This window comes from Gekko japonicus, unplaced genomic scaffold (genome assembly GCF_001447785.1).
Source record: "Gekko japonicus isolate JY-2015 unplaced genomic scaffold, Gekko_japonicus_V1.1 scaffold926, whole genome shotgun sequence".
NCBI classification, from domain to species: Eukaryota; Metazoa; Chordata; class Lepidosauria; order Squamata; family Gekkonidae; genus Gekko; species Gekko japonicus.
In genome coordinates this window covers 144,429-163,380 of record NW_015163629.1, presented here as the reverse complement: position 1 = coordinate 163,380, position 18,952 = coordinate 144,429, and the positions used below count along the sequence as shown (strand labels likewise).

General features: G+C 48.2%; 1 protein-coding gene across 1 annotated transcript in view; it reads right to left on the bottom strand.

The window, feature by feature from the left end:
- Positions 1-18,952, bottom strand: part of FRAS1 (Fraser extracellular matrix complex subunit 1) — a gene marked incomplete at its 5' end in the record, with an annotated part of 267,939 nt that overhangs the window by 105,103 nt on the left and 143,884 nt on the right. Inside the window, 4 exons of the mRNA XM_015407524.1 lie at positions 478-510; positions 6,641-6,778; positions 7,190-7,304; positions 11,997-12,113. Of these exons, the coding sequence (XP_015263010.1) occupies positions 478-510; positions 6,641-6,778; positions 7,190-7,304; positions 11,997-12,113 (403 nt within the window). The remainder of the gene's footprint in view (positions 1-477; positions 511-6,640; positions 6,779-7,189; positions 7,305-11,996; positions 12,114-18,952) is intronic.

The window sequence follows — 18,952 nt, the reverse complement described above, 5'->3', positions numbered from 1 at the left end:
CATTCCTGCCCAAAAATAACACTGGTTACAGAACAACCTCCCAAGGGAGGTGCGCCTGGTCCCCTCACGCTTCATCTTTACAAGGCCGCTGAAGACAGTTTTATTCCTAACAGTATCTGATTAATTCTTCTGCCTACCAGAGTTTTAAATTACTATTTACACTGAAAGCCACTTTGTTCCTATTAGGTAGAAAGGTATCTACTAAAGGTATTTAATAAATAAATAAATACATACATAACACAGCCGAGGGAGGGGATTTATGGGGAGAAGAAGCAGACAGAGGGAGAGTTAAGCACCACTTTCCCCTTGCACTTGCTCCTTCCACATCTCAGTTGTGCAACTGTTTGCAGTTTCCCAGTCTACCACCGAACATACCACTTCTGCCCTGGGGCCACCAAGTGCCGTAAGCCAGTAAAGAAGAAAGCAAGCAGGGACAAGATAAAACCACATGGCTTTGACAACAGGTAAGTGATGTACCTGTAAAACGGAAGCTGATGGACTCTGGAAGACCTAAAAGGAATCAAAACACAAAGAGTTTCAGTGTGTGTGTGGGGGGAAGGAGATTATTAACTGGTTTGATCCACATACCAGTTAAGCCTCAGTAGACTGAGGTAGCTTTAATGGGCTTAGATCCAAAACACCGGTCTTAGTTATATGTGGAGTAGGTAAGGTCAATGCAGGGATATTTTGGTTGAATCATTATTTAGCACAGGGCTCCTTTTTCAGTGTGCTCCCACCAGAAAGACTCAAGCCTTCTCAACTAAATGTCAAATCAAACATGATGTAGGAGCTTAATGATTAGAGTGTCCTGTGGTGCGTTTAAAAAAAAAAAAATGTTTGCTTTGGGAGAGTTTCTCTGGAAGAGATGTTTAACCCTTTTCTTCCATGCCTCTTCCCCAGTTTAAATCGCATTTCCCAGACACAGATTCACCTGCAAACTACTTTTCTTTGGGAGGTAGGGGAGATGAAAAGAAGAGAAAGAAGAGATTGGATTTATACCCCACCCTTCACTACCCGAAGGAGTCTCAGAGTGGCTTACAAACTCCTTTCCCTTCTCCTCCCCACAACAGACACCCTGTGAGGTAGGTGGGGCTGAGAGAACTCTTTTGAGGACTGCTCATGAGAGAACAGCTCTGAAAGAACTTGTGACTGACCCAAGGTCACACCAGCAGCTGCATGTTGAGGAGTGGGGAATCAAACCCGGTTCTCCCAGATTAGAGTCTGTGCACTTAACCACTACACCAAACTGGCTCTCAGGTGCAGGGTTGTGATTGACATTGGTAGACAGTATGAAGGAAAACACCTCTTCTACAAATGATGCTTCCCCGATCTTCCAAGCAGCAATGTGAGGATGCTATTTTTAAAAAATTAAAAGGTGGGATATCCTAAACCATGGCTCTCCAGCTTCACGTATAATTTCACCCTCAGCGGTGCTCACAGACAGCATTAGAATAAAGTCCTACACTCAAAACCCAGCTCTGGGATGCAAATGGGCTCCGGAATGCCCATTTATTTTAATTTGTCGTTCTCCCCATATGCAGGGCTGATAATAATATTTTTAAATCTTTAAAACAGATGAAAACAAATCTGCTTCCATTCGGCTGAATTCCAGCAAACGAGTGCCAACGTGAATCAGACTACTGGTTCATCAGTCAACCGAATCAGACCCTCGGTCCATCAAGGTCAGTATTGTCTACTCAGACTGGCAGCACCTCTCCAGGGTCTCAGGCTGAGGTCCTTCTTATTACCCACTACCTGATCTTTTGCACTGGAGATGCTGGGGATTGAACTTGGGACCTTCTGCATGCCAAGCAGAGGCTCTTCCACTGAGCCACAACCCCCTCAATAGCTCTCCAGGGTCTCAGATAGAGGTCTTTCACATCACCTCCTACTAGGTCTTTTCAACTAGATATGCTGGACTGAACCTGGGACCTTCTGCATGCCAAGCAGAGGCTCTTCCACTGAGCCACAACCCCCTCAATAGCTCTCCAGGGTCTCAGATAGAGGTCTTTCACATCACCTCCTACTAGGTCTTTTCAACTAGATATGCTGGACTGAACCTGGGACCTTCTGCATGCAAAACAGAGGCTCTTCCACTGAGCCACAGCTCAGTGGGTACACTCTCAAGACACTGCCACTGAGAACCAGTGTGATGTAGTGGCCCCAGTCACACGAGAGGTTTTGCCCCGCAAGAGGGACAGATCGGGGGCGCATCAAACGGGCGCGATCACACCGCAACATCTGGGAAGCGGAGCGCACCTGTCCCCAATCTGTCCTTTCCGGGGGGAAACGCGCAGCAAAAAAGAACCTAGAAAAGAGCAGTACCTACCTGAAGCTCCACAGCAAGGGCGGCCGTGGGATCTCCGGCGTGCCTGTCTTCTGCAGCGTTCGAGGCTTCCGGCCAAACTGCGCATGCGCGCACATGCGCAGCCAGCTGCCTCACTCTCCGTCCCGTGGCTTCTCCCCCAGCATCTGATCGTGCCGGGGAGCAACTGCGCGGTGGCTCGGGGGATCTGTCTGATCCCGCCGCTGCGTGTCTATTTTGCTGCGGGTCAGAAAAGCCGCGCTTTGGCCGTGCTCCCCCCCCCCCCCCCCCCGCGAGCCGCGGGGGCGGCACACAGCACTGGATTAGGATATGGGAGATCCAGGTCTGAATCCCCAACTCCACCTTGAAAGCTCGCTGGGTGACCTTGGGCCAGTCACACACTCTCAGCCTAACTTATCCCACAGGGTTGTTTGTGAGGATAAAACGGAGAAAAGCAGAACATTGTAACCCACTCTGGGTCTCTCATTAATACAGTTACTTTCAATGTGGCCTGCACAAATGGGTTTCCAGAGGATTGGTCTCCCTGCACATTTTGTGCCAGCTGGTCTCATTTTTCCTCATCAGTAAACTGACAACAAGAGCCATTTTCTTATTTCGCAGGTCTGTTGGGAGAACTGCTCCCCCCCCCCCATTCGCTTCATACTTTTAAAAAATGGCAGCTGTTTGCATTGTCATAAACCCAAGGGAGTAATGCCCTAATGTACAAATTATTTGATCGTATGCCAGAGAATTTCATGAGCTGATATTTATGCCCTGGTAAAATCCAGTGATTTAGTGATATAATTGCTTTTAGATTTCGCTGCCTTGGAACACAGCGGTTCAACAAACAAGAGACTGCGTATATCATCAGAAACGCCATAGATCACCGGGAGAGGATGGATAATGAGCTCATCGGAGTGAAGACGGGAGGGGCTTTCGGCCTAACAAAGCTGCATGAGAAGGAGCTCAGGGCTATGACCCAATCCCTCATACTCAGCATATTTACACAAAGCACCTACTCTGCCATCGAACGCAGGGCCAACCCAGGGCTCGTTTCGTGAGATATTGATTGCCCAGAACCTTTGTTCCGAGGTGAGCTTTACTTTCCAGCTTTGTTAGAAGGGCAAAGTCACAACACATCTTCATATCACTTTATCCTCACTACAGTTTCAAGAAGTTAGCTAGGCCAAAAATGATACTGGATCACATGACATTGCAGAATAGTCCATCTGGGGGGTGGGGAGGGGTTGGATCTATTTCTTCTTGAGAGCCAGTTTGGTGTAGTGGTTAAGTGCGCGGACTCTAATCCGGGAGAACCGGGTTTGATTCCCTACTCCTCCACTTGCAGCTGATGGACGACCTTGCGCAAGCCGTAGTTCTGTCAGAGCTGTTCTCTCAAGGACAGTTCTCTCAGAGCTCTCTCAGCCCCACCTACCTCACAGGCAGTGTTCCCTCTAAGCTGAGTTAGTGTGAGCTAGCTCACAGCTTTTTAGCCTCTGGCTCACAGATTTCTGTCTTAGCTCAGGAAGGATGGCTCCGGAGCAAACTAATTTATGCAGTAGCCAAACTGCTCGCTCACCACTTTAATGCCAGTAGCTCACAAAGTAGAATTTTTGCTCACAAGACTCCACAGCTTGGAGGGAGCGTTGCTCACAGGGTGTCTGTTGTGGGGAGGGGAAAGGGAAGGAGTTTGCAAGCCGCTCTGAGATGCCTTTGGGTAGTGAAGGGCGGGGTATGAATCCAATCTCTTCTTCTTTTACCTCACAGGATGTCTGTGGTGGGGAGGGGAAGGGAAAGGAGTTTGTGAGCCGCTCTGAGACTCCTTCGGGTAGTGAAGGGCGGGGTATAAATCCAATATCTTCTTCTTCTTCTTCATGTATAAATTCACCATTCAGCCCACTGGTCTTTACTGATTGGATCAAACTTTCAGGAGGGTAGCCAGGGTGGCCTGCAGCAATGCTCCCTCTAAGCTGTGGAGTCTTGTAAGCAAAAATTCTAACTTGTGAGCTACTGGCATGAAAGTTGTGAGCGAGGCGATTTGGCTCCTGCGTACATTAGTCTGCTCTGGAGCCATCCTTCCTGAGCTAAGACAAAAATCTGTGACTTGAAGCTAAAAAATGGTGAGCTAGCTCACACTAACTCAGGTTAGAGGGAACATGGGTCTGCAGTGCAAGAGCTAGATTCTAGTAGAAGAAGAAGAGATTGGATTTATATCCCACCCTTCACTACCCAGAGGAGTCTCAGAGCGGCTCACAAACTCCTTTCCCTTCCCCTCCCCACAACAGACACCCTGTGAGGAAGGTGGGGCTGAGAGAGCTCTGAGAGAACTGCCCTCGAGAGAACAGCTCTTATCAGAGCTACGGCTTGCCCAAGGCCATCCAGCCAGGTGCAAGTGGAGGAGGGGGGAATCAAACCTGGTTCTCCCAGATTAGAGTCCGCACACTTAACTACTACACCAAAATGGTTCTCTAGTAGCACCTTGGAGACCAATAAGACATGCATGAATTGTTTGGAGAAATAAAGCTGCAGTGGTCGGGGGACGGGACGGGGACACAACGTCGCCCTTTCTAGCTCACCTCCTCTTCATCCCAAATTATTCTCCCACAAACGCTTCCCACAATAGGATTCCAAGCACAATTCAGAGGGTAGGCCATCTACGTGAAACCTCACCAGCAGTCCGTCACACATGAACACATGGAAAGCTGCCTTACACTGAATCGGATCAGCTCTCCAGGACTGTGGGTATAGGTCACCCTCTGTCTGATCTGTTTAACTGGACATGCTGGGAATTGAACTTGGGACCTCCAGCCTACAAAGCAGAGGCTCTTCCACTGCACTAAAGCCCCTCCCTCTAGTGGTGAGGAAGGGAAGCTATTCGGTGATCGGTTTAGAGTGCTAAGGCAGCAGGCCTGTAGCTACGGTGCGGCTTTTGGGGAGCTTTGCCCCCTTTCTGAAAGGCACAGCCCGACAAGTATTTCTCCTGTAAATGTTTTTTCAATAATTTAAAAGCTTTTTTAGAAAGGCGTGCGCTCCTTTAAGCAGCATGGGGTGCTGTAGTTGACTAATTCCTGCACTGAGCAAGGGGGTTGGAGTAGGTGACCTCTAGGATCCCTTCTAACTCTGCGTCAAGAAACTGGTCTCCTCTAAGCGAGTTTTCTTGCCTAAGTGTTAGCTTTCTGGACTACCGAAGTCATCACCACCACCTGCCAGCTTGTTATCAGAACTGTTGCTTAGGCGGGCAGAAGTGATTAACTTGCAACAGCTGAGAACTGTCATCTAAAGTGGTGTGACAGCTTGCAATTTAGAGATCTATCCTGGTTGCAGCTTTCTATTGGCTAAATAGTTAAGACCACCTATGTAGAATCCTCAGAATCCTGGTTTTTCTTTCTGCACTGAAAACTTCAGCCCCACCAGAAAAAAAAATTGCCCCACAAGCCACAAAATCCTGGCTACGGGCCGGTATGGCAGTGGGCAGGAGGAAAGTTAAGCACACACCCCACATACATATACACAGTTTCTCTGCTACATACTAGGTGAATGCCTAGTGTGCCAGATGTGCCAAAGGTCGAGTGGTGGAGGGGTGCCCAAGCAATGCTCCCTCTAAGCTGTGGAGTCCTGTGAGCAAAAATTCTACTTTGTGAGCTACCAGCATTAAAGTTGTGAGCAGGTGATTTGGCTACTGTATAAATTAGTTTGCTCTGGAGCCATCCCTCCTGAGCGAAGACGAAAATGTGTGAGCCAGAGGCTAAAAAACTATGAGCTAGCTCACACTAACTCACACTAACTCACCAACCATTCAGCTACCCGGCCATGGCATCGGGGTCTGCCCTGGAGGCACCCCTGCTCTCCCTCGATGGCCGGCAGGGACACTGCTCTCTCCTTCCCTACCTCCATCAGGGCAGGGCAGGACAAGCCGTCTTCCTCGTTCCCTCTATCACACCTCACCTGACTGTGGTAGTAGAGGGAGGGGTGAGGAGGTGGGCACAAGGGGAGGGGAAGGCAGGCACCCAGCTCACCCTGCTACCAGAGGATGAAGAGGGTAGGCACCTCTGTGCCCTGTTACCAGGGAACAAGGAGGGCAGGTGCCATCTTCCCACCTCCCTGCAACACAGATGGGTGGCTTGGGCATCCTACTGTGGGGGGCGCCCAAAATCCTACCCTGTTTCCCCGAAAATAAGACCTACCCCAAAAATAAGCCCTAGCAGGATTTTTATGCATTTGTGGTATAAGCCCTAGTGTGTCTTCTTGAGAAAAAATAAATATAAGACAGTGTCTTATTTTCGGGGAAACACAGTAGTACAGCTCAGGAAGGACAGCACTAGTCCAGTTTCTTACCAGCAAAGGAGAACTCCATCATCTCTCTAAGATGTGGAGCTGCAGAGGGTGGGCGGTACACAATCTTGCCATGGTTGATGTCAGCCTGTGTGAAGTACTTTACTGGGGACAACGGCTTGTCCCTATGTTCCAAAATACCTGCCAACATAGAGAGTTTCATGTTAAACACACAGCATACAGCTGTTGCCCAGCAAGACTTTTGACTGGCCATTGGAAATTTGATTAGCTGTGCAGATCTTTACAAACTTTGCTTTGGCGGCAGCTGCCTCCACAGCACAAGGATCTTCACCATGTGACTGAAGGTCAACTGCGGCGGCCATTTTGTGGCTGGCTCCCCCTGGTGCAGGAGCCATTTGGCGGCAGCCATTTTGTAGCTGTGCCCACCTCGCTGTGTCAGAATTCCAAAGGCGCCCACAGGCTCAAAAGGTTGGGGACCCCCCCCCCGGTCTATGGTCATGCAAGAAGTTAGTTTACAATCACATTTTGGCCCTTCTGTGCTTTATGGGCACAAGTGATTTCATTATTAATCTGATTTAGTAAGTATCTTGCCTTGCGTTGGAGGCAGAGGAACAGTCACATTGAACACGATTTTCTCACTGGGACTCTCTGAGTCGACAAAAGAAAGATGAAAGGGTTCTAAGGTGGTCACACGGTCTTCCAAAGCCTGAAAGAAATAGAGAGATGATACAGTGGACACCAAGGGCTCAAACAGATGCAACGAAGATCACACGTCTCCCTTCATCCATGAAAAGGAAATTGCAGGTTCGTGCAGCCTCAGTTTGAACTGGAGCCATGGGGAGACGAAGTGAGGGGTTTAATCCTTCATCGTACATGCAGATTTGATAACTGAGACCAGTTTCCCTGCTTTCTACTAGCATTTTAAAAGGAAAAAATGGCACCCTTTAATCCGTTTTCCCATTTACCACTGATATAGGAAGACGATATGGTTAGCAAAACCGAGTGGAGGTTGAAGGGTTAAATCCCCTTCTCTTCTCTCCACAGCTTCAAGGCAAATTGAGACTACATGAGCCTACAATTCGGATTTTACTGCGGGGCAGAAAAGAGTGATCTCCGCCTCATTTACTTTTGCAGATAGACTGAGACACATGGTGGAATTGCCCAGGGAATGTAACAGACGAATTAAGAGGAGAGGGCTAGCTTTCAAAAGTTCCTGTGACATAAAATGTTTCCCAGATTTGATGCGTACTGTTAATTACCAAGCACCATGCAGCATGCCAGGTAAAAGTATCAGAAAAATCTGAATGACTTTTTAAAAAAAGAGATCATTGCTGAAAATGGCGTTTCTGAAAACTGTATGCTTACAATGTAGTCTTACAAATGTCCTCCACGTGTGTCAATCATCATGAAACTGAAAAGGGGCTTTCTGTGCAAAGGACTATGAGATTACGAACGAATGAATGAATCATGTGGAGCAGAGGTCCCTCCCTCAGTGGCTATGAGCCACAAGGTATAGACAGGAACTCTCAGTCTGGGGCAAGGGATGCTCTGTATTCTTGGTGCTTGGGGGTGGGGGGGGTAACAGTGGGAGGCCGGATAATGAAACTGAAGCTCAAATACTTTGGCCACCAAATGAGAAGGGAGCACTCACTGGAGAAGACCCTGATGCTGGGAAAGATTGAAGGTCACAGAAGACGGGGACGGCAAAGGATGAGATGGTTAGACAGTGTCATCGATGCAACGAACATGCAGTTGAGCAAACTTCAGAGGACGGCGGAAGACCGGAAGGCCTGGCGGGAGCTGGTCCATGGGGTCGTAAAGAGTCGGACTCAACTGTGCGACTGAACAACAACAACAAAACAGTGGGAGGGCTCCTAGTGTCCTGGTCCCACTGGTGGACCTCCTGATGGCACCCGGTATTTTTTGGCCACTGTGTGACACAGAGTGTTGGACTGGATGGGCCACTGGCCTGATCCAACGTTGGCTTCTCTTATGTTCTTATGAATGAATCCACCCCACTTGTGTTCATTCACTCAGAGCTTCTGTCTCCTTCCACCTGCCACCTTTATCATAAGGGGAACCCTTTTGCAAATAACCCCAGGATGTGTAAATTACATTCACTGCACTTGTTCTCATGACAGTGAGTATGGTAAAGAGGTTAAAAGTGTCACATTGCAACACAGGAGAGCCTAAGTTCAAGTCCCCCTCTGCCATAAAACTCTCTAGGTATATCCTTGGGCCAGTCACTCTAATCCTGTCTCACAGAATTGTTGTGGGAAAGGGAATGAGCAAGCCCTTCTGAGTTCCTCGGAGGAACGGGCAGAATAAACATTCAAACAAGCAAATGGTGATAAAGTCCGGACTAAAAATAAGCGTGAAAACATCAAATTAAGCAAAAGGCGACCGCATATCTGATGCTAGTGATTACTATACAACGTAGGAGGGAAAACGCAGACGTTTTTTTCTACAGTTCACGCTTTAGCTCTTAGGCCATATTTGGACAGTTTCCAGAGGGTCTAATTGGAAACCAAGAAGTGTTATGGGGAGTTGCTTAACCTTTTCACCACTTGCCATTTCCACTTCCTAAAAAGCCCTGCAGCTGCTGCTCCCCATGTGAAGTCACAATATGGTCTCCCACACATTTAGAATTTAAAAGCGGGATGGGAAAGGAACAGAGAGGAGAGATTTGATGGAGTGAGACAGTACGCAGAGAAAGGGGACCTCATGAGCACATGAAGCTGCCTTGTACTGAATCATATCCTTGGTCAGTATTGTCTACTCAGACTGGCAGTGGCTCTCCAGGGTCTTAAGCAGAGGTCTTCCACACCACCTCCTACCTGATCCTTTTAACTGTAGATGCCGGGGATTGAACCTGGGACCTTTTGCGTGCCAAGCAGAGGCTCCAGCATTGCGCCACAACTGCTCCCCAACTCACCCCGCCATTGCTTCGCTGCTTCAAATTGTATTCTGTAAAGGCTGCTTTTCAAATTTAAAAAAATTTCATTCTCAGGGCTATTTTGGGGCAGGAACGCACAGGAACGGAGTTCCGGCTGGCTCCCGAGTTGGCCACGCCCAGCAGGAACTCATTAGCATAATAGGCCACACCCAACAGCACAAACTCATTAGGATTGGCTACATTAGGGGTGTGGCCTAACATGCAAAGGAGTTCCTGCTACAAAAAAGCCCTGGGTTTTGACAACAAACAGGGTAAACAGAATAAGAAGCAAAAGGTGGGTGTGGCTGGATGACCACACTTCTGGTAACATGGGGGTGCAGCCTAATGTGCTAATGAGCTGTGCTGTCAGGGTGTGGCCTAATATGCTAATGAGTTTCTGTTGTTGGGTGTGGCCTATTATGCTAATGAGTTCCTGCTGGGCTTTTTCTACAAAAAAAGCCCTGGTCATTCTAATATGTGCAGTTGTGCATAATGGTTAGTTATCCTGTCAGATTTGTTGGGGGGGGGGGAGCTTGTCACTTGCGGGAGCATCTAGAATGTTTGCTTGGGGTGACCACAGGGATGTCAATAATGTAGCAAGCGATACTAGGGCGTCCATGCCCTGAATCACTTTTGTTTTTTGGATTTGGATGTTTGGACCAAGTGATGCTTGGACCCCTCCCTCTGGTCTCATGACCTGTAGTAGCTTGAATGAGTGTGACGTGTGTCTGATGGGCGGAACCTGTTCCCCACTATCCATCCCTGGGCTATTGATCGTTAGTTCTGGCAAAGGTGTTCACCTGACCAGAAGCCATATTTTACCAATAAACCTGATCAAGGGCTATTGCGTACAGAGTGGTTACTCGAGGACCTGACAGAAGCCCGGACTTTCAGACCCAGTGACAAACACCTGCACTTAGCTGTGGAGTTATATGCCAGTACAGGAAATGAGTGACTAAAAAAACTGTCATGTGAAAATTGTGTGAACACACCAGGACAAAGGCGAAAACTTCACTTGACTGTTCTGCATAAGTCATTCAAACTGATTTATTGCTATGGAGGGACTTAGTGCTGAGCGGCTTCTTAGTGCAGAAACTAATCTAATTCTAAGGCCTTAGAAACAAATTTCATAGACAGGATTATGCCGATGCAGGATGAACCCGGCGCCCGTTGTAAAGAAGAGATTGAGCGACATGGTCCCTTTACGTCTACCCAAGACATGGCAAATCCCATCAGCACACAACAGCATGTCTTTAAATTCTTAATGGGGTGGGAGGAGGAGGCAGGGGAATGGATATTTAGGTTCCTTTGTTCATTTATTGCTTATATTGTTAAATTTAGAAAGGAAAATTAAAAAAAGTTTTTTAAAATTCTAAACTCCTTCGCAAGCAATTAGCTGTAAAAATCCAGCAATGTTCTAAGCAATCAACACGTCTTTCACGGTTTTCATTCTGTAAAAGGAAGGTTGTCGTATCGTGCTCCAAATGGGGGCTCCGGCACAATTTATCTATGTTCAAAAGGCTGCCGTGTTTTCAAGATTTAAGAAAGAACCTTGGGGGAATTACCTAGTAGAAAGGATAGGTGGTAGAAGATGGGGGAAGGGGGAACAAGAATGCAGCTAAAAGACACATTCACTTATGTTACATCTGAACTATGCCAGTGTACAGAATGAATGCACTGGCGACAGATATATTACTCCTAATGAATTTATCACCATTTACTTGTCCAGTGGGGAGCTGACTGCACACCCCTAGTTTTGCTCCCCCCCCCTCACTTCAAAGCGGTGGGGAGCAAAACCAGAGTGTTAAATGGCTGGAAGCCATTTAAACCTAACAGCTGAACAGAGGGGTCTGCTGCTCAGCTGTTAGGTTTAAATGGCTCCCAGCAATTTAAACCCTCCTCCCCCCCCCTGTTTTGGGGGGGGGGGGGACGAACCGGAGAGTTAAATGGCTTGGGAGAATTTAAATCCTTGCTTTCTGCTCCCTCCTGCTTTTTAAACTGTTTAAACTTTAAACGGCTCATGAACCAGCGTGTAGGTTCATGGTTTGGTTCATGGTTCAGCCACGAACCACGAACCGAAGTGCAAAAAAGTGGTCCGTGCCCATCCCTGCTGCTTGCTGCATTGTGTTTTAGGACTGGGTAATCTGCCTTCGGTTTCTGTGAGAAAGACAGCCAATAAATAAATAAATAAATAAATGCTCTGGCTGCTTTGTTATGGCTGGGTTTTAATTGTTTGTTCATTTTAATGATTTTAGGGCTGTTTTTATTCTTTCCTTTGTGAGCAGGTCTTGGGAGAGACAGATTGCATATTTTCTAAATAAATAAAACCCCAGCCTTAGGAACATGTGTGTGTTTTGGGTGGACCTAAACGGAGTTTCATCCTTCTGCCCACTGATGTCAATCAGCTTGGAAGAGCGCATCGCTGCATATTCCTGTTACTCACTGCTTTTGGACTGGACTTACAGTCATATGGAGAGAAGAGCCAAGGGACAGCTGAGGTGACTCAGAGGTATGCGGAAGAACAGCAATGTTGAGCAGATGGGTCTCCAGATGGGCTTGCGGAACGGCGGTGCTGGACACCTGGAAATGTGACATCACACAAACGAGCACGAGGCAATGAGAACCCTGCACAGACATACCTGCTTGCTTAGTTTTATCGTGCAGTGTCTACTTTCCGAACAGATGACGCTCAATCTGTGCACCTCTGAAAGGTGCCTTTGGAAAATATTCTCGGCATCTCTTCCTTCGAGTTAAACACTCCGTGCAGCGCACATAAAAATACACCAACCGGTAGCCTTAAAAGGTAAAGGTTCCCTTGCTCGAAAGCCAGTCAAGTCCGACTCTAGGGTTGCGGTGCTCATCTCCGTTTCAAAGCCAAAGAGCCAGCGCTGTCCGAAGACGTTTCCATGGTCATGTGGCCGGCATGACTAAACACCAAGGCGCAAGGAACGCTGTTACCTTCCCACCGAAGTGGTCCCTATTTATCTACTTGCAATTTCTTGCTTTCGAACTGCTAGGTTGGCAGGAGCTGGAACTAGAGACGGGAGCTCACTCCATCATGCAGCACCCAGGTCTCGAACTGCTGAACTACTGACCTTCCACAGCCTGCAGTTCAGCGTCTTAACCACTTGAGCCACTGCAGCTCCGCAACTGGTAGCCTTATTTATTAACAAATACATGGTTGTGGTGTTATGTCTGCTAGCGTTGCCAGCCTCCTGGGTTTAGGGTTGCCAGCTCAGGGTTGGGAAATACCTAGAGATTTTCAAGGTAGAACCTGTGGAGGGCGGGGTTTGGGGAGAGAAGGGACCTCAGCGGGACGCAATGCCACAGAGTCCAGAGGACAAAGCAGCCATTATCTTCAGAGGAACTGATCTCTTTCATCTGGAGATCCACTGTAATGCCAGAGATATCCAGGCCCTACCTGGAGGATGACAGCACAGCAGAAACCTCCCAGTGTAGAGAAATCAAAAAAACACAATCTGGGAAAGTCGCTATCATATGCAAAAAAATATGTATTAGAATAGTAAACAGCATCAGGTGTGCAAATGGAAATACATTTATAAAATACAATATTACAAACCAACAGTCCACAGTGTCAACAGTTTTCCAACAATTCACAGTCCAACAGTATCAACAAATTACGAAGAGTCCGGCTTCAACTTCGTTTCGACGGAAAACTTCCATCGGAAGTGATTACCAGCAACCATTATGTGTTTGAATCCTATTCTGCAGATGAACAGAACATTCTCTATGTTGCTATGCAGTGTACTATCTGGGACTAGCCCTTCAATAGGCTCAAAAACTTTTTATCCGTGGACAAATCTCTATGTGGAGTTCTTACAGCTACTAAATGCTTCCTACATGCAGACTACAGAGACCAGTTCCCCTGGAGAAAACGGCTGCTTTGTAGTGTGGACTCTACTGCATTATACCCCACTGAGGTCTCTCACGTCCTCAGACTTTGGTCACACTTATAGTGAGACTGGCTTCACAACCCTCCCCAATCTCCAGGCATTTCCTTACCCAGAGACAACAACCCTAATAGCTACAGATGACCAGCAATTTCTCTTTGTTCCTAACTTTGCTACAGGACTTTGCTAACTGCTCATGGCAATGCCGATTTGGCTAATATATGCACGTGCTAAATTCTGTTCGTTACCTTTCCCTGTGTACATTAAGGTTGTAAGCTCAGTCACGCTTCCTTGGAAGTAAGCTCCACTGAACCCAATGAGCAGGGCTATTTTTGGGCAGGAACGCACAGGAACGGAGTTCCGGCTGGCTCCCAAGTTGGCCACGCCCAGCAGGAACTCATTAGCATAACAGGCCACACCCAACAGCACGAACTCATTAGGATTGGCTACATTAGGGGTGTGTGGCCTAACATGCAACCGAGTTCCTGCTATAAAAAAAGCCCTGGGTTTGCGACAAACAAGGTAAACAGAATAAGAATCAAAAGGTGGGTGTGGCTGGATGATCACACTTCTGGGAACATGGGGGAGTGGCCTAATATGCCAATGAGATGTGCTGTCAGGGGTGTGGTCTAATATGCTAATGGGTTCCTGCTGTTTGGTGTGGCCTATTATGCTAATGAGTTCCTGCTGGGCTTTTTCTACAAAAAGAGCCCTGCGGGCAATGAGAGTAAATGCAGATAGGATTCAGCCACACAATACTTGACCTTACTCCCATAATGCTTTGCTTCCATCATAAATTATGGTGTTAATTTTATATGCCTCTTGGCTTATTGTCGGATTATAGAGCCAATAATTCTCTAATCTATTTAATGGCGTATGTGTACATACACACGTGCACGCACGCACACACACAGCCTGAATAGCCATGACTAGACTGAGCTCATCAAAGCTTGGAAGTTAAGCAATGTTGGTCATTGTCCAGTGTGTGGATGGGAGACCGCCAAGAAAGATCCTGACTGGTATGCAGAGGAAGGCAGTAGGAAACCACCTCTGCATATCTTGCTTAAAAACCCCTTGAGGAGTCGCCATAAGTCAGCTGCGACTTCATGGCATTTAATTATTATTATAGGTATACAGATTGATTTTTATGATCAATCAATTTTTATAAGCTCTGCTTTGATCACGCCTGTTAGTCAGGTGTTGCTGTTTCCATGACTCCCGCACGCACGTGTAAATAAATTAAAACCACAGGTTTATTGGAGATCATAATCTTGAGGCTTTGGGGCACCAATTCTGAGAACGTTTTAATTGATAATGCCACCAGCACCAATCACAGAGGCAGGCCCGCTATTATAGTTTGATTAAGGCTCACCTTTCTAATATGCAATTAGCGAATTGACAAGAGTTACTGCATTTTCGCTCGGAGGCAGAGTATGGACACGGAATACTCAAAGCCCCAGATTTGGATCTTCTAATCGGCAATTAAAGAATCTCAGAAAACAGAAAGGGAGACACCCGGCTCATTATCTCAAAGAGCTGGATTCGAGACTTAATTTAATTTGGGCAGGAGCAATCTCGATGGCCCACTACGCAGACTCCGCGTGGCTACAGACAAGCATTGCCAATAACCTGGACGGGGGAAAAACCCCTTGTATCTTTGATGGAGGCCTAATGGGATATTATTTACCAGGTGATGTTCTTTATCTTTACCTCCTCGTCATGAAAACCTTAGCTGTCCCTAGCCAAACATAAAGCCTCTGCTGAAGGGATGGGACATTTTTTCAGCCTTCAGGTTGTTGCCAACGCCGCTACAGACAGACCTACTGAAAATCACAGATATTTTTTTTTCCTGTAAAGGGCACATCTCGTGCATGTGCCGCTCTGATTACGGGGAAGGGAAACACATGAACACATGAAGCTGCCTTAGACTGAATCAGACCTTTGGTCCATCAATAGAAAAGCACAAGAGTCCAGTGGCACCTTAAAGACTAACAACGTTGGTGGCAGGGTATGAGCTTTTGTTGACTCACTGCTCACTTCTTCAGAACTGAAGAAGCGATCCGTGCTCTTTTCTACGGCTACAGCAGGAGTAAGATGGCTAACCAACGTGATCTAAATGAAGAAGCCAGCAGTGGTCCCGGTCACACCGGCGGGAAATGCCGCGCAAGAAGTGCGGCTTCTTAGAGCCGCACCAAGGGAAAGCACGGCATCGAGATCAGACACTTCCCCTGAGCCGCCACACATATTCTGTCCGGCGCGATCACATGGCCGGGGGAAGCGAGGCAAAGACGGGCGAGCTGAGGCTGCTGGAGTATTGCTGCGCATGCGCAGTCCAGCAGTCGCGCATGCACAGTCTGGCAGTCCCTCGAATAACACAGGCTGCCGGCGCATCTGCGATCCCACGCCCGGCCTTGCTGCGGATCTTCCGGTAGGTACTACATTTCCCCTAGTTGATCCGCGTTTTTGGCCGGAAGGAACGGGTTGGGGGCGGGGGTGCAACGCTTGCCAGATGTTGGCATCTGATCGTGCCCGTTTGATGCGCCCTCATCCCGTCCGCTTCGCGGGGCAAATCCTCCCATGTGACCGGGGCCTCTGTCTCACAAAAGCTCATGCCCCGCTACAAATTCTGTTAGTCTTTCAGGTGCTACTGGGCTCTTGCTCTTTTCTAGTGCTACAGACAGACAAACGGGGCTACCCATCTGGATTGTTCTTGGTCCACCAAGATCGGTATTGTCTACTCAGACTGGAAGCGGCTCTCCAGAGTCTCGGGCAGAGGTCTTTCACAACACCTGCTGCCCTGGTCCTTTTTAACTGGACATGGCAGGGACTGAACCTGGGACCTTCTCCATGCAAAGCAGGTGTTCTGCCACTGAGCCACAGCCCCTCCCCAGCAGAGGATGCAAGCCGAAACGTGCTTCCTCCTTACTCGCCCAGTTTCACTAACTGAAACCAGGATCCCTGCGCTTACTAGCCATGTAAGGGAAATAAGATGGTTTGGCCTGGTCCTGGTTTGGCCCTTATCCAAACCAGAAGTATGGGCATGCACAATCTGTCTTTGATTGACAGGGATCCATGCTCTCCATCACATCACTTTCTGCCTTAAGCATTATCCTTCCCATAATGAATGTATTTAACACTTTAAAGTTCGAGCTTCGGTGAACTTCTGCTCTTTTTCAAAGACAGCTCTTTCAAGGACAGCTCTGACAGAGCTATGGCTTGCCTAAGGTCATCCAGCAGCTGCAAGTGGAGGAGTGGGGAATCAAACCTGGTTCTCCCAGATTAGAGTCCGCGCACTTAACCACGACACCCAACTGGCATGGCAGTGTTTGTGTGGTGGCACCCCCTTCTCTCCATAGGGTTGCCAAGTCTGGGTTGGAAAATACCTGGAGACTTTGGGGATGGAGCCAGGAGAGGGCGTGGTTTGGGGAGGGGAGGGGCCTCAGCATAGCACAATGCCATAGAGTCCACCCTTCATAGCAGCCATTTTCTCCAGGGGAGCTGATCTCTTGCGGCTGGGGATCAGTTGCAAAAGCGGGAGATTCCCCAGGCCCCACCTGGAGGCTGGCACCCCTTTCTCTCCAGCTGGCTCTGCTGCCCTTTATCAAGTGACAGGGGTCTGTGGTGACAGGATGGCCGTCTTCCAGGCCTCCTTTGGCCTCCTGGTCCACCTTGAGTGGAGATACAGGTTGAAAAATAGTACAGGTATATCCACCTCTGGTGGTTCCTGCACGGCGTGCGAGGGAAAGCGGGAAGGCAACAGACATTTTTAGGCAATGCACGCTTGGGTTCTGAGGCACGGCATGTAAATTAACCTGACAACATGTTTTGAGCTTGAAAAGCTGCCTCTAGAAGGTGCAACTGGGGATATTGCTTAATCTTTTCCCGGCTTGCCAATTCTGCCCCTCTAAATCACTCTCTCCAGGTAGGTGGCTAGCTAGACAGCCAGACGTGCTAACGTATAGGCAGAAAGTCTGAGAAGCTGTGTGCTAAGCTACTGCCAAAAAACAAAACAACACCACAGCCAAATTCCAGCAGTTCCGGCACACGTGCCTGTACCCGGTTTGGGCCTTCCCCACTTCCTTCTACAAAAGGGAAACACTCGGGCACACTGCAGCAGCAGAACTCCTTGGTAAACATGGAGCATTGAACTCACACAGAGGGGAACCAAAGGCCCGTCCACCTGCAGTTTTCTGGACAGCAGCCAAGAGTTTTTATCAACCGGGAAAACGGCGACATAAAAAAATCCCCCAAAGCAAATAATAAATACATAAATTGACTCGTGGGGTTCATTTTATTAGGGGTCACTGGAAACACGGTTCCCAGAACGCTAACAAAAACTGCTCGTCCGCGTTTCCTCGGCAGCGGCAATCCATTGTGCGGGACACTGACAGACGGGTTATCGTTTTCGGATAGGTCGCAGCTAGCCGTGGCGTCCTCCCCCAGCCCTCCCCGCCACCGCAGAGCTGACCACACCATTACGGCCACACCAAGAAGGTGCGACATTTCGTGCAACATGCACACAAGCTGACAGCAACCCGGCAATTAAATTAAAGATTAGCTTGTTCAACAGCCGGCACTTCAACACTTCCTCATTATCACTTATGTTAATTACCTCAGAAATTACCTTAATTGCTTCTCCAGTGCTATAGCAATAGCTCCTACAGTGTAAGCCAAATGTACAAAATATTGCAGGCAGACACTGAAAAAGCTTAGTTCTCAGCGCGTGTGTTTCTGTGCGGGTGCGGGTGAAAGCGGGAGAAAGAGAGAGCCGTTCGAGGGAGACTATTTCTCATTTCTGCCTCCCGGGAAGGAGACCTGACTTAACATTATACGATTACATCTCTGCAGGGAGACTGTAAACAACTAGCCTTATGATGAACAAGGTGTGGGAATAATGCAATTCCTGACAAGTGGCTTCCACACAGGGCATTTATCTTGAATGCAGCGGTCCTGGGCTCGGTAACTAAGCCAGCAAAACGGCACTAGTTACAGGTCAGCGACTGTTATGTCTGGACATAAGGAGGCATGCCTGGACTTGTCTGGCTGGCCACCTAGATGGAGAGTGGGGAGCAGTGTTCCCGCTAAGCTGAGTTAGTGTGAGCTAGCTCATAGTTTTTTAGCCTCCGGCTCACACATTTTTGTCTTCGCTCAGGAAGGATGGCTCCAGAACAAACTAATTTATGCAGTAGCCAAATAGCTCACTCACAACTTTAATGTCTGTAGCTCACAAAGTAGAATTTTTGCTCACAAGACTCCACAGCTTAGAGGGAACATTGGTGTGAAGGCATGTCTCGGCTTGTCTGGGCAGGCCACCTAGTTGGAGCTTGAAGGCCCAGAACAAAGGCAGGCAGGATCCTGGAACCTGCCTGCAGATTGGCCCCTGAGGGCAGCCAGCCAATCTGGAGCCTGGAGGCCTTTTGAACTCACCAATCGCATGGGGGCTGGGAGTGGCTTTGGTGTTTATAGTCAGGGCAGTTGCCCCATGTAAAGCGTTCCTGTTGCGATGCA